The sequence below is a fragment of the Schistocerca americana genome, chromosome 8 (genome assembly GCF_021461395.2).
Source record: "Schistocerca americana isolate TAMUIC-IGC-003095 chromosome 8, iqSchAmer2.1, whole genome shotgun sequence".
Classification (NCBI taxonomy): Eukaryota; Metazoa; Arthropoda; class Insecta; order Orthoptera; family Acrididae; genus Schistocerca; species Schistocerca americana.
In genome coordinates, this window is record NC_060126.1 from 185,503,064 (window position 1) to 185,519,873 (window position 16,810).

A 16,810-nucleotide genomic window follows, 5' to 3' on the forward strand; every position below is an offset into this window, starting at 1 on the left:
ATATCATAAAATGTGAACTGACAGCATGCTCTGCTCTAGTCTTGATGTAAAGGTGAGTTGACAGAATGCTCCACTCTAGCCATCAAGGATGTCAAATCCGATCATAGTTAGGTTTTATTTTTGCCGAAAGTAGTCTTTGAAAGTAACCTCTTCACCAGTTTTCCATACAAACCTGTGTGCAGAGGTATTCTACATCTACATATATACTCTGCAGCCAACAAGGGGTGTGTGGCGGAGGGCACAATTCGCGCCAAAGTCATATTTCCCCCCCCTCTGTTCCACTCGCAGATCGCACGAGGGAAAAATGACTTCCTGAACACGTCAGTACGAGCTCTTATTTCCCTTATCTTTGAATGTTGATCATTATGCGATTTGAAAGTTGGTGGTAATAATATATGCTCTACATCCTCGGTGAAGATTGGATTTCGGAATTTAGCGAGCAGCCCCTTCTGTTTAGCACGTCGTCTATCTGCAAGTGTGTCCCACTTCAAACTTTCTATAAGATTTGTAACTCTCTCGCGATGGCTAAATGTACCAGTCATGAATCTTGCCACTCTCCTATGGACCTTCTCAATTTCTTGAATCAGACCCAACTGGTAAGGGTCCCATACACATGAACAATGCTCCAAGACTGGACGAATTAACATATTGTAAGCTATTTCCTTTGTTGAAGGACTGCATCGCTTCTGGATTCTACCAATAAACAGCAATCTAGGGTTCGCCTTACCCGTTACTTGTGTAATCTCATCATTCCATTTGAGATCATTTCGAATAGTCACACCCAGATACTTGACTGATGTTACCGCTTCCAAAGACTGATCATTTATTTTGTACTCATACATTAATGAGGATTTTCGCCTTGTTATATGCAGTAGGTTACACTTACTAATATTGAGAGATAACTGCCAGTTATTACACCACGCATTTATTTTCTGCAAATCCACACTGATTTGTTTACAACTTTCGTGTGATACTACTTTCCTGTAGACTATAGCATCATCAGCAAACAGTCTAAGGCTGCTGTCAATACCATCAACCAGATCGTTTATGTAAATCGTAAAAAGCAGAGGACCTATTACGCTGCCCGGGGGCACACCTGAAGTTACTCTTGCTTCTGTTGAAGTTACCCCGTTCAGGATGACATACTGCTCCCTGTCTGTTAGAAAACTTTCTATCCAACCGCATATGTCACTGGATAGACCGTAAGCATGCGCTTTTAGTAGCAAGCGACAGTGCGGAACTGAGTTAAACGCCTTTCGAAAGTCGAGAAATATGGCGTCAATCAGGGAGCCAGTATTTAGAGCCTGTTGTATATCATGCACAAAGAGGGCCAGCTGTGTCTTGCATGACCGATGTTTCCTAAAACTGTGCTGGTTTCTGCAGATGAGCCTCTCAGAGTCTAGAAAGGTCATTATGTCTGAACACAAAATATGTTCCATGATTCTCCAACAAATCATGGATGGCAACAGAAAAAAAATTATATCCGCTGGAACATTCCTCCTCGGTTATTCCAGGAGTGCCATTGCTGGTCTTCGTGACTGGTCCTGGGGTCTCGTTTGTAGTGTCGACAGCAGGCGACACAGTCTCCATGGATTGTTAGGTCATCTTTTTGCCTAGCCAACCATTGTATAGTTAGGTCTGGCTCGGGGGCCTAAACTATTGGAGGATACAATATAATATGAATATTTCTATATTTGCAATGATATGTTACTTAGTTTTTTTTACTTACAATCGAATATTTTACATCCTTTGTGAAAAATGATGTGAATGACACACACACACACACACACACACACACACACACACACACACACACCACACCACACATTTCAAACGACCCTCGCAGACAAGTATGATTGATTCTTCACCATTGCCGTTCCATAGGAGTTGCTAAGATCTTTCTTCGGGGACTTCCAAGGTGAAGGTGAGAATGTCTGTTCTGCATGAGACATTTAACGTCATACCTCTTCCGGCTTCTCACTCAAGTACCGGCAAATTGGGGATCCTGGGGAAGGGGGGTGGGAAGGGTTTCCTATCTTTGGGGCTATTTTCTTTCTACTCTTCGATCTTAGCAACCATTTCTACTTTTTCCTTTCTTACTTCTCTTTTGAGTACCAGTCTATCTTTCCCTCTGTCCATATGCATAAGCTTCTATCGCTGGAGTCCTTCTCAATTTCCATGGTTTTCTATAACCTTCAACATATTTTCCATAAGTTGACTGAAGAATCAGGCTACACGACTACCCATACACATACATACAATGAAACACAAAGACAAACAGGAAGAGTACAGTTTAAGATAATGTGGGAACCATCATGTGTTGGAGGGAGAAAAGTGTGCACCTAGTGATAGGTATGTGCGCCTGATTATGTGAGGTGACAGTTCCACATCACGTAAAGTTATGTACAGGGATATATTTATATATGTAAGAGCTAAGACTATTTATGGTGATGATGACAGTATTACACTAGTATGTGTACATAAGAGGCGGAGGAACATACTGATTGTTACGTACAGGGATATATTTATATATGTAAGAGGCTAAGAGTATTTATGGTTATGATGACAGTATTACACTAGTATGTGTACATGAGAGGAGGAGGAGGAACATACTGTGGTTCGTTATGCTACGAGGTGCATTCAAGTTTTAAGGCCTCTGTTTTTTTTCTCCAGACTGGAAAGAGATAGAAACATGCGCATTGTTTTAAAATGAGGCCGCGTTCATTGTCAATACGTCCCAGAGATGGCAGCACCGTACGGCAGATGGAATTTTACCGCCAGCAGCGAGAATGAGAACTGTTTTAAATACTTAAAATGGCGACGTTTTCCTTACTTGAACAGCGTGCAATCATTCGTTTTCTGAATTTGCGTGGTGTGAAACCAATTGAAATTCATCGACAGTTGAAGGAGACATGTGGTGATGGAGTTATGGATGTGTCGAAAGTGCGTTTGTGGGTGCGACAGTTTAATGAAGGCAGAACATCGTGTGACAACAAACCGAAACAACCTCGGGCTCGCACAAGCCGGTCTGATGACATGATCGAGAAAGTGGAGAGAATTGTTTTGGGGGATCGCCGAATGACTGTTGAACAAATCGCCTCCAGAGTTGGCATTTCTGTGGGTTCTGTGCACACAATCCTGCATGACGACCTGAAAATGCAAAAAGTGTCATCCAGGTGGGTGCCACGAATGCTGACGGACGACCACATGGCTGCCCGTGTGGCATGTTGCCAAGCAATGTTGACACGCAACGACAGCATGAATGGGACTTTCTTTTCATCAGTTATGACAATGGATGAGACGTGGATGCCATTTTTCAATCCAGAAACAAAGTGCCTGTCAGCTCAATGGAAGCACACAGATTCACCGCCACCAAAAAAATTTCGGGTAACCGCCAGTGCTGAAAAAATGATGGTGTCCACGTTCTGGGACAGCGAGGGCGTAATCCTTACCCATTGCGTTCCAAAGGGCACTACGGTAACAGGTGCATCCTACGAAAATGTTTTGAAGAACAAATTCCTTCCTGCAATGCAACAAAAACGTCCGGGAAGGGCTGTGTGTGTGCTGTTTCACCAAGACAATGCACCCGCACATCGAGCTAACGTTATGCAACAGTTTCTTCGTGAAACAACTTTGAAGTGATTCCTCATGCTCCCTACTCACCTGACTTGGCTCCTAGTGACTTTTTCCAACAATTAAAGACACTCTCTGTGGCCGCACATTCACCAGCCGTGCTGCTATTGCCTCAGCGATTTTCCAGTGGTCAAAACAAACTCCTAAAGAAGCCTTCGCCGCTGCCATGGAATCATGGCGTCAGCGTTGTGAAAATGTTTACGTCTGCAGGGCGATTACATCAAGAAGTAACGCCAGTTTCATCGATTTCGGGTGAGTAGTTAATTAGAAAAAAAATCGGAGGCCTTAGAACTTGAATGCACTTCATACATCGTATACTTAAGTGGACAGAATTGGTGTCAGTCTAACGACTATTCTGATGAACTGTAGGATAATGGGACAAGCAGAATATATGTAGGTGTGTGTGTGTATGTGTATTAAATAATATTTCCAAGTGTGATGTCTACTGGGAACACAGGACTGGAAAAGTAATGGAGGACTCTAAAGGTTTAAAGAAAGTATTGAGAAGCCAGTGTAAGGAGTGAAGTAGGATGTTAATTTCTCTAAGAGGTATTCGAATTCTAGGGTACATAAAGGTGTATGCTAGGGCAATGGACTATGAAGCATACTCAGGAAGGAGGAGGAGGGCACACTCAGCATTTATTGGATGGAAAAGGGCAGGTAGGCAGACCTAAGAAAGGTTGACCTATACTGTGCAGGCAGGGAAACAAGAAGGGGATTGACCTGTACCATAGTATATTAGGAATTTGTTTAAAGGGGTGTACTTACCAAAACGGAACGAGGAAGTGCTTTCATAGCATTAACCTGTGGGTGATGTATAGGTACTGTGCCTAAAGGGAAAGGGCAGTATCGTGACAAAAATCACACATTTTGTAGGAACTATTCTGGTAAGTTTGAATTCTCGTTTCTAATCGCATTGTATGTTTGTGTGAATTTACATGTGTTGAAAAGAACACCTTTATTTACCCAGAGTTCCTCCAGATTGTAAAAGGTATTGAATAAATCCATACTTAGAAAAAGTAGTACGCGAAGTATTAAGGGTAAATAACAGCATACGTTTGGGTAATGCGCACTTGAGTTTACGAATGGAAAGGGAACAGAAAGATTCTTGTCCTTACAAAGTTTACATTGATCAAAAAGTCCATGATTATAATGGTATTAACACGGAAAAGGAAAGAGAGCTATAAACGAAGTACCCGACGGCTAAAAAAAAGTTATATAAATTGATGGAAACGTAAAGTAGTAATATATGAATACAGTATTGATGTACATAACAAACATGTATAAAATATTGTGTGTTCGAGCTAAGGGGAGGGATAGGTAGTGCCTTGAGAATTTCGGGGTAAATTCTTCCACCGTCTTGAACACGCGTTATTTTAGAGATGAGTGTGGTAAAGTAGAACTTTGTCTACTGCACCACAATTATGTGTGTGCATGACGGCCGTGTATTGGACGGATGATCAGCGTGGCCAGGTAGTCGCCGAGCCCACCTAAGAAGTTACACGTCCAGCTCAAGGAATAAACGCACTGTACTCTGTGCGAAGTCAAACATTATTGTGTGAACACTTTGAATGTTGTTGAAAGAAGAGAAGAGACAATTACTTATTCATTCACTCTCTTACTTTCGCAAGGTCCGGACAGTTGTCTTGTTAAACTTGGAGAGATTTGTAGACTGTACTTATGGAAAAATAAAAGTGATAGTTTCTGACAGACCAGAAAGTGTCAAGCTTACAAAAAATGTTTTAGTTGTATGAAAACTGTTATGTATGATCCAAATACAGTGTGATTGAGTTCAAAGTATTTTCGAGTGTACGGAGTTATTTTAAAAGTACAAAAAATTTCTCCAAAGTAGCTTCTTATCTTCGGAGATGAAGTTGTACAGGACATTGCAGCCGGCTATCCTGAAAAGAAGATCGGCGAAGCAACTCCAAGTAAGTTCAATAGCCAAGGGGGAGTGTGATTCTTGCACACCAGTACCACACTACCACCCTTAATCACCGGAAACCTCCAGACACTCATTTACACATTTTGATTGATCTCAAGAACAAAAGTGTAACTGATAACACCACTCTGTTGAATGTAGTATATATTGAAGCAACTGAAGGAATTAATTGCTTTCATATTTCCTCTAAATTTTAAAAGGACAGATTGCTACTTGCCATATAGAGGACATGTTAAGTTGAAGACAGGTGAAATAAAGGACAACAGCTATACATTTAAATTTTCGGACAAAAGGCAACTATATCTAGCCTCAGCGGCCAGATATAGGGGACATATACGTGTCGCCAAACTCCTGTGTCATGCCAAAAGAAGTTAAACATTAAGTTAAGCATTACATCTCGATGTCAACCAACTTTCCAGTCTTTTATAAGCCTCACAGATTAGATATACACAAACTGTATATTACAAAGCAAAAAGTCCAATATGAGTTGAACCACAATATTATTCAGCTGCCTAAATCACAGTTGCCAGGCCTCCAAAAGCAAAAAATACTCTACAGTGGTGGAAATGATGTATGGTACAATATTGAAATTAGCTGGAGACATCAAATCACATCAGACACTGACCTTCCACCACTTTCACACAAAATGGAAGAAATGGACACATTGGTCGAAACCTACAGATTACAGCAAGAAGGCCACAGAAATTCCTTTCATCCACAAAGATCTCAGATGCACACAAACCATGTGAACTTGCACAATAGTTCCTTACAATTTGATTTGTCATATAGCCAAGTTTTTCACCAATAATATTAAAGATAGATGAGTCAACATTTCTATTGACTGACTCAAACAAGGCATTTTTCTTCTCGATGGCATTGCACATGAGCATCCAAAACCATTGATCAGCTGTAAGCTAACTAGGATATGAGATTATCCAAAGTGTCCCAGGAAGATACTAACCAGGACATGTGGTGAAATTCCCAACTGAATTCACAATTGACATCAAGTGATACCCACTCCGAAGGGGGTGCATTATGGTGATGTATGAAAATAAAACAGCGACTATAAATCAGATTATTGATCAGGCAATTCATAATAGTATGATCATTTGTTTTAACACAAGTTTAAGCAGTTGTAATAAAAAATAAATAAATCCATGACATGTTTTTTTGAAATAAAAAGAAATATGTAGCAAGGAACCTGTGTTTTTCTCATTACGTTTTGTACTGAAGGACTGCTAAATGTAAGGAATAATGTTCTTGGTAATAGAGTTCGTTTCTACTGCTTTACCTGCAAAGTTGAAACAAAGAAGATACATTCATGGTTTGTGTCCCACACATCCTAACGTATGAAGTGGCCAGTGCAGTTGAGTACTTTGGAGTTGACTACTTCAAAGCTAATTATGTTGAGTGAAGCAGTTTATTAGCAATGCATAGTTCTAATATTTTTAGTCACTGACTTGTTAGCAACAAGACAATACATTAAGAATGAATATCGTATTGAATATTGTTTCTGTTTAAATACTGAAGAAAACCACAAGTCATTGGAAAGAAACTTCTTGGAAGGACGGCAATTAAACAGCTAATTAAAGAGAGTAGGGTTCAAAGATTAATTTATATGAATTATGCAACACGTTTGTCCTTTGAGGCTAAAGTTAATCAACTAACAGCAAACAGTCTTAAATAAACTTCAGTTATTGCAAAGAAAATGTAACAAATATTTTAATTTAAGGATCCACTATAATTATTTTTTATAATCTTATCTTCAGGATCCCACTAAGGCCTTGCAGCATAGTCTACTACATTCTCAATCGCTCCACGTCTTGTATGGGATATGGTAAACCAAATAATTCCAGCCAATTTGAGAATCTTCTTGTGCATAAGTATGAACTTTGTCAGCACAGTTGATTTTTCTCATTTCTGTTAGGTTTTTGAGGAAGCAGTAATTTCTGAATTTGAAATAAAAATATAGAGAAATAAATGAGGCAGTTGATAAACAGAAAACAGCTACAGTTTACAGTTTTTTGTGATTACATCACACAGTTGAATATTCACTCATATTTTCAAACTTGTGACAGATGCAAGTTAAACAGTTGTCCACTAGCTGATTACTGTTAACTGTCTCATAGATGACAAGGTCAGTATAGATGGAGGACAAGCTAGGACTTTGAAAGAAAACTAATTGTGTCCTTCGAAAAGGAACAGTTTCAGCATTCACTTTAAGCAGTTAAGGGAAATCAGCAAAAACCTAAATTTGGAAGGACAGGTAGGAGTCAAACTGCCATCTTTGCGAATATGAGACAAGTGTGTTACTAGAGCACCGCCTCGCTTGGTGTTTAATGTCTGGTTAGAATTTTCCCTGAGGCAATGAAAATTTCTAAGGGCATACAACTATTTAAAGAACAAGACAGGCACATTCAATAAAATTTGTGACCTGTTTTAATTGCCCCAATGCAAATTAATGTACTAACAACTGGGCATCTATCTTAAAAAGTATGATTTTCTCTTCACTAGGCAGTTCAATTTCTGTTAGGGAAATACTGCTCCATAATTAATAAAGCACTGACTACACATGAAAACGAAATATATCTCCAGTGCTGTGTGATTTTATAGTTTTTTTTACTGTATCACTTATGATATACTGCTTGCAAAGTCTGAATAATGTGGGACAATTAACTTATCCATAGATGTAATCCATACACAATTAACTTATCCATAGACGTAATCCATACACATTATAAAAATGTATGTATGTATATATGTATGTAGATATGTCCCTCCTATGTCTCCTCCTAAATTACTGGACAGATTTCAAACTTGGAACACGTATCCCTTAGTGTGAGGCAACAATTTCTGTGGGGTTAAGAACACTCTACCTGTCATAGTTCAGGAGATGTGCAAAAAACTTCCCTACCATACACGACATTTAAGTATGTTATTTCTCTGCTACTAAACATATTTGCAATAAATTAGTAGACAGTATCCACATATGCTGCTAAGTGCACCTACAAAATTATATGTTGATACCACAAACAGTTCTGAAGATGCATAATGTGTGAAAAACTGCTGCATTGTGAATGATGTTTTTGCTACTAACTCTATTCACAACACATTTTTCAGACAGTATCAACATATGCAACTGAATGTACCTACAAAATTTTATCACTGTATGATACATAGATCAGGATACATGACATCATACACATTGAAATGCATGATAAACTACTGCATCATGCATGGCATTTTAAATTTATTACTTCTTTACTAAGAAGTCTATTTGCAGACACTGTACACATAGTGCTGAATATACCTACACAAATGTATCGTAGTATGACATTTAGTGCCAGGGATATGATGTCATAAACACTGAGATGTGTGTGGAACAATGATGCATCAGTCATGAAGTTTTAATTCATTTATTCTTTACTACTAAGACACTCCTACAGTCAAGTCAACATACGGAAGTTCTTAACACCTGACAGTGCTTTTGACACCCTTCAATTGCGTAGTGCAAATGGCTATAGGTGAAAACAATAGCTGCCTATAGAGTTTCAAAGAGATGTTGCCACAGAGACTCATACAAAATTGTGTTGTAGATACTAGAAGCAGCTGCCCCAGTATACAGAAACTGTACATTTCTAATAGAATATCGGCAAAATGAATACCTTGATAAAACTGGCTCTGTCAGCTAGTTGACTTGTATTTAAGCAACAGAACACAGCCATGCTGCTGTGCAGAAAGTAGAGGTAGGTCTGCTGCAGGGCTTAGTCCTGATTAACTATGCTGGGAAGGGGAGAAAGAAAAACACAGGAACTTCTGCTAGGATTGTCTGGTAACAGAAAGCAAATTCAGTAAAACTGAATGGTGAATGGTCAATAAAAAACTGAATTCGTTCATGGTATGAGTGGTGGTTGAATTAATCAGGGGACAGATTTGTCACTGTTAGAATAATTTCAGAAAATTTATCAATATCAGGGCTGCACTTTCAGATCAAGTAATTGGTGTCTGCAAAACAATAAAAAAATGTGTTAAGAATAGGAAAATGGTGCTAACATTTAGATATTAAAAAATCATGGTGTGTCTGTGTGTGAATAAATACCTTTCAGATATGTATCACAATAATAGTTTGAGTGTGCTGTCTTTTCTGGAACTCTGGCAGAAATCAGGAATATTTTACTGGTGAAATTATTTGTGCACTGAACACTGTCCTATATTCTCAACATGTTGAGAATTGTTTATAACAGTTATATCTGTCTGCCAGAGGAAGCTGCGAGCATTATAATTATTGGTTAAACCTTGAGCATCATCCCTTGTAGTTATCAGCCTACCTAGATTAGAAATGTACGTGCTCACTAGAAACAACTGCTGTGCCATTATACTTCACGATCGGTAATGCCTTGAGCTGACTGTCGGTTTACAATGTGGATATTTTCTGACTCACTACTGGAAGATGTTTGTAGTGAACAATGTGAATGCACTGAAGTTTCAGTTTGGCCTCTGCACTTTAGGCAGCACTAATTCACTGCATTTAAACAATTACTAGGAAATTACCATAAATATAGCTTCTGAGAAACTTTTTGTGTGTGTGTAAGTGAAGAGCTGCATTTTCAGGCAAGTAAGGTAAAATAGCCTCCCAGCTAGCCGCGTGGTCCAATGCGCTGATTCCTGAGTGGAAGGTGTGCTCGGCACGAATCTGCCTGGTAGATTAGTGTCAAGGTCCAGTGTGCTGGCCAGCCTGTGGATGGTTTTTAAGGCGGTTTTCTATCTACCTTGGCGAATGTGGGCTGGTTCCCCTTATTCCACCTCAGTTACACTATGTCGGCAATGCTGTGCAAACACTGCCTCCACGTACGCGTACACCATAATTACTCTACCTCGCAAACATTTAGGGTTACACTTGTCTGGTATGAGTATGAGATGATCCTGGCAGGCCAAACCACACAAAAACCCTGGATTCGGTGCGGGGCGGTGGTGAGGTGGGTGGATTGCTGTGGCCTGTTGTGGGGTTGTGAACCACTGAGGGCTACAGCGGGGCAAAGACTCTCCGGCGTTTCTAGGTCCCCAGTTTAACATACAATACACAAGGTAAAACAGAAATAAAATTATAAAAGTTTAGGCTCATGCCCAATGTATTATATGACGTTTATAAACACCTTTGAGAAAATACAGTCTCATATTTAACATCAATAGTTACTCAACACCCACAAATTATAACATTTTTGTTTCTACAGTACATTGTTGCGTTATCATATATACAATATTATATTGTTTTACCTTTTCTTTTATCAAATAAAAATGCTTCAACATTAATTTCATTCTTTCACTTACATAAACTGATTCACAATCAAATAAGTTAAAAATATATTATAGGTCCTCATACAAATGCAGGCCTGTTTGGGAATGGGAGCAGTACTGGATATAGCACCAACCTCATAGTTCTAGAGAAATGTATGTTCAAAAATAGGATCTTTGATTTGACCTCCAACCAATTTAGAGGCATAGTTTTTTGCTGAAATTACTCATGACCTTGTGGAGTTTCCCTGTTTAACAGCACAGACAAAAATGAAGAACAAAGATCTCAAAATTGAAATACAATTCAATGTGATTTGAGGATCTTCCTCCCCCTCACAATGAAATGAGGAGTGACTAAACACAATAAATCACAAATAGGCTCCACTGCTTTTTATTCCTTACGCAATAATAATATGATTCCTTTGAAATCATTTTTAAACTTCTGACATTGGATAAAAAACAAACATGCCACATTACTCTACATATTTTCTCTGGATAATACCATATTCGGTTTCTGAACACATGTATTGACATCTACTTAAAAAGTTGCTGTCCTCTTTTCTTTAGAGTACGAATTTCACTGATCCAATCATTACACACACTAATCACAGGCAAGCATAAAAAGCAATAAAAAAGATGAATACCCTATTATTTCAAAAATAAAAATACCTCACTACAAGATAATGTGCAAAACCTTCTCCTGTCTCTGTTCAGTCACAAAGGAACAAAAGGGACTATGGTGACATAAAAAACTAGAATGTTTATTACAAACATGGCTTTCAATGGAAGCAAAACAAGCTGCATTTAGGAATCCAAGAGATTTCATGCTAATTCTGTACGAGCAAGGAATGATTAAATGATAGTCCCAACTCCATTTTTTTGCAACAGACTCAGACACACATTACACTTCAACAGCATGAGCGCATCCACAGAGAGAGAACAAAGGAGGAGAGAGAGAGAGAGAGAGAGAGAGAGAGAGAGAGAGAGAGAGAGAGAGAGAGAGGTAACACTCAAATCTTGTTATCACTTTGAATGTTTTAAGAAGTAGTCACTGAACCATACAAGAAAATTCTGCTCTGTGGTTGGGCAATGATGTACACAAAAAATGCAAAAAGATTTGCTTTACACAAAACACACCCATGGAAATTATACAAATACAACAAATAAATTAAGTATAACAGTTCACATGTTCACATGTACTGTCTATGTGTCATGAGAGAGTAACTCCATAACTCCATATGACATGCAGCTCAAGCGTCATACTTCTTCATACTTTGCTTTCTTCAGTACATTGTACAGATCTGAAACAACAACATTTTTTCTAAATTATTAAATTTTAGTATGCTCAATACATGAGAGCACTGAATAATAACATAGGCAGATGAAAAATGACATTCAGCAATAAGTGAAATAACAGTTCCAACAATAACAGAACAAAAAATGTAAATTACATTGGGAAGCAGACAACACAGCCAAAACAAAATATTTTCTAGATCAAAATATTCCACACCCGGCAACAAACACAACAAACTGAGCAAGAAATTCTACAAATCATGAAATGATGTGTATTTATGTGTGAAATTTCAGAAAATAAACACAAACATTTCAATCATAAATGCAATCTGAATGAAACAGAATGGGGAACAATCTTATGATGAAAAATTGATGCCTTTCTTTAAAAACCAATTCTTCTTTCCTCTCTGAAGAAGGAACCTCTGGTTCAGAATACTGTGAGTGCTGTGATCTATTTTTGTATGTTACTATCAGCAGTGCTTAAGGTTATGTGCTGGGCAGCCCTTCTGATTGTTATTTTAATGAACTGTGCTAAGGAATGGAGGTGTACTCTGACTGTGTAGAGATAAACGATAACTGGAGTATTCATTGCTAAAAGAGCTTTCCTCCTCCTGTTAATCACCTACAGAGAACTTTGCAGCCACGTCAACAGTTCCTCTTGCATTGATTATTAGAATATTTGCCAAATGAGTTTGGCATTTGTCTTCCTATAATCTAAAGAAAATTTTTATGCCCCTCTCTGCTGGTGTAGTATTTTAAATTTTAATTTTTTTCAAAACTTGCTTTCAATTATTTATTTCTTTTCTGGTCCACTTTGTGATGTAATGTCCATCCCATTAGCTGAATGGTCAGCGCATTGGAAGGCCACGCACGGGGGCCCCGAGTTCAATTCCAGGCTGGGGTGGGAGATTTTCTCCCCTCAGGGACTGGGTGTTATGCTGTCATCATCATTATCATCATCATCATCATCATCATTTCATCCCCACTGTTGATGCACAAGTCACCCAATGTGGCATCGCACTCAATAAGACTTGCACTTGGCAGCTGAACTTTCCGCCTGGGAACTCCCGGCCACTGACGCCATACGATCATTTCCATTTTTTGTGATGTTATCTTTTAGTGATTGTTCTCAATAATTTTTTTCAATTAAGACTCACTTTTATCAATATCTTTTTTGTGTTGCCTCTAATACTATAGTGAGAAATATGAGAAATATCTAATTCTAAAAGTTTGACACTTTACCATCTTTTGTGTCGATCCACTATGTTACCCTATCTACTGCTTGGTGTCTTACTGGAGGAATAAACAATTTGTTTACTTTTTCTGTACTCTCAAGCGTTATTATGGCAGTTATTCAGTTAGACAAACGCATTCTATGCTGTTTACGTTTAATTACATGAGAGTTCTGTGTTTTATTTGAGATTATTCCTCCTCCTTTCAACTCATCAATCCAAACACTGGCTTTCCAACAAGGTCGATTTATCCTTAGCAATTTACCCCTTGACTGTATCTTCAAAATAGCACACATAACTCATCATATCTCAAAAAACAACCCATCTAGTTAAGTTTTCTTCTGTATTCATCAAACTTTTTTCCATTCCTCCACTCCAGCCCACTGACATTCATCATTCTACCCATCCAGGCAACTTTCAAAATTCTTTTACAGAACTAGAATGTTTTATTACTGTGTATCAAAATCCTGCATGGATACAATGAGAATCATTCAGCCAACCAGTTGCATGTCAAAAGTTTATTCAAACCTTTACCTAGGTTTCAACAGATGTAACCTGTCTTACTGAGAAGAAGTAACAACACCTACAAATCGGATGTATTACAACAATACATGGAAGTAATATTCACAGAAAAAAGAAACATCAAAAATTACATATAGTGGAAATATAAAATAAACTTAAATGTTACATATTGCATGAAAAGAGAAACAGTCATAGGGCTTAGACAACAATAAAATGATCCATATAAATAATATGGAATCTCATCAACAGTAAAAATGATCCATATAAAATCTAAGGTAGATGTGCATCATACACACAAATGGACACCTAACAGGAAAGAATAGACTGTTATAACTTCAAGTTGAACAAATATATTTCAAGGAAGACGCAATACATGAAAGTCACAGATCAAGTAAACAGAGTAAGACGTGTGTACACTTTAACAGTCAAATCATAACTGAGTCCGAGGCTAGCGTCTGCTGGCTGGCTGGCTGGCTGGCCGCTTAGGTGGCGTTGCTGCTGCATGGGTGGCAGACAGCGCCACATGTAGAGGACGCGTGTAACTGCGCAACGGCACTTTGAAAGATCGAGTCACAACATAGACAAGCCAGCAGGAAACTTATGCCCTGGTGGCGTTTACATAAGGAGCAGTGCCAACCACAAAAGACAACTGGCAAGTTAATAAAATTACATTACAATAACATTACAGACACAGTAACATAATAAAAATTATAAAAAAGCAAATAAACCTACGCAAAAAGTGAACAATCTACAAAGCACATTAAAGTAGGATAACAACAGATTGCATCCTCCAGAAACAGTAGCCAGAGACAGTGGCTGGTCGTGTATATATACATGTGTGTGTGTGTGTGTGTGTGTGTTACCTGTTTCAGAAGAAGGCCTCTTGTTTTAAAGCTTACATGTGTAGTAGTCTTTTTGTTGTGCCTGCCTGTGATTCAACATTTCCACTGTATGGTCAGTAGCAATCTATCCTTTTCATAACACTGTCATTATTCCATCCTGGATCTTCCATTGTTCTATTTATATGTCTCTCATTCATTTTCATTTAATCCATTCCTTTCATTTCTTAGCAATCTATTTTTGACCTTGATCAATAAGACGAAGAATTTTTAGTGATTTCTGCGGCTTTTGTGCCTCTGCTTTCATTATATATTGTATAACACTGAACTTAAGTTGAACTAGTATTGGTACTTTTACTTAGGTCACTGGACACTGCCTCTGAGAATTCCCATTTTGTTTCATTCTAAACATTTTCTATTCTAAACATTAAGCGTTCCACTTCTTCATATACTACATTTGGATTTCAGCTAACTGTTCAGCAATACTAAGTTATGATCTGATTTATTGTCTACACTTAGGTATGCACTGCAGTCCACTATTATTTATAAACCTTTGTATAGCTAGGGTGTAATCTAGTAAGATATCCATCCATCTCCTCCCATTTTACTGCATACATTATTCTCGAGTGGTTCATTGGTTAACTACCCTGGTTTGTCCTAGGACTTTTGTCACTTATCTCTCTTTTCACCTCTGGAAATGTTTGTCAATGTGGAAAAATGTCAAACTGTACCATGGTTAATTTGTTAATGTAATGTTAAATTTTAGGTCCCCCTATAACTGGCTGGGTCAGCCTGTTCAAAGGTCAGAGGAAGGCAACAGCTTAACACCTACAATAGGACTACACCCAGTATAGTGTTGTGTCATAGTATATAGTGAAAGTACCAACTTTCATGTTAATCGCAGCTTTATTCACCTTATCCTCTTGTGATTCTTGAGGATAGCATTTGCTGATTTCAACCACATAAAAAATACTGTAGAAATTTAGAAGCCCCTCTACTCACTCATTTGTTTCATTCTGCCTACATACATCGATAATTTTGCCTTCTGCACCTTCCCCTGTTACAGCATTCCTGTGACCTAGGACAATTAAATTTTAAGGATCCTGCACATATTTCATCTATCTTAAGTGCTTGAGTTACAAACTTAGTGTAAATCGAAAAATTAAAGGAAGTGCAATGATAAAACACTTTTTATATAACATGAGGATTGTGGTCCAGGTATGATTCCTGCTAAGGTAAGCTCACAGGCCTTGTGCCAGCACTCAAAATCATTTACTACTGAATAAATGATAAATGCATCCTATGAACCTTGAAGATTTACCATGTTTCAGATGTCTTTATGATATTTCCTTTCAGTAAATGGTAGATGGTATTATGACACTATGACAAAAGTCTGTCACATTAAGATCGTCAATCATATTTCAGATTTTCTTCTGTTTTAAAACAGATGATTAGACTGACAAGTACAGTATAAAAAGTAAAATGTACATGCATGCTCTCTCTCTCTCTCTCTCTCTCTCTCTCTCTCTCACTTCTTACCTGTACTATCTGTCCTGAAACTGTGTTAATCCTGATCATCTTCAACATCCTCATCTGTGGTGAACTCTGACACATCACTTCCTTCAGCCTCTTGTTCATCTTCCTCCTCATCTGACATTTCCCACTGAGGATGCTCTGTTGGTATTTCAGGAGCTTCTTTCACATCCAGCTGCAAAGAATTCATTATTTATATTACTACAAAATCTAGAACAATTATTATTATTATTATTATTATCATTATCATCATCATCATCATCATCATCTACATTCTCAGCAAGCCACCATACGGTATGTTGCAGAGAGTATGTTGTACCACTACTGGTCATTTCCCTTTCTGTTTGACTCTCACATAGAAAGAGGGAAACATTACTGCATATATGCCTCCATACAGGCCCTAATTTCTTTAACATTATTTTAGTGGTTCTTAAGCTAAATGTAGGTTGGCAGCACTAGTATCATTCTGCAGTAAGCTTCAAATGCTGATTCTCTAAATTTTCTCAACAGCATTCCTTGAAGAG

General features: G+C 38.1%; 1 protein-coding gene across 1 annotated transcript in view; it reads right to left on the bottom strand.

The window, feature by feature from the left end:
* Positions 1-10,686: 10,686 nt before the first annotated feature.
* The window catches only part of LOC124545080 (translocation protein SEC63 homolog), a 182,839-nt gene continuing 176,715 nt past the window's right edge, over positions 10,687-16,810 (bottom strand). The window contains exons 16-17 of the mRNA XM_047123887.1: positions 16,293-16,461; positions 10,687-12,168 (exon numbers count right to left, since the gene is read on the bottom strand). Coding sequence (XP_046979843.1) covers positions 16,318-16,461 — 144 coding nt within the window. The 3' untranslated portion in view covers positions 10,687-12,168; positions 16,293-16,317. The remainder of the gene's footprint in view (positions 12,169-16,292; positions 16,462-16,810) is intronic.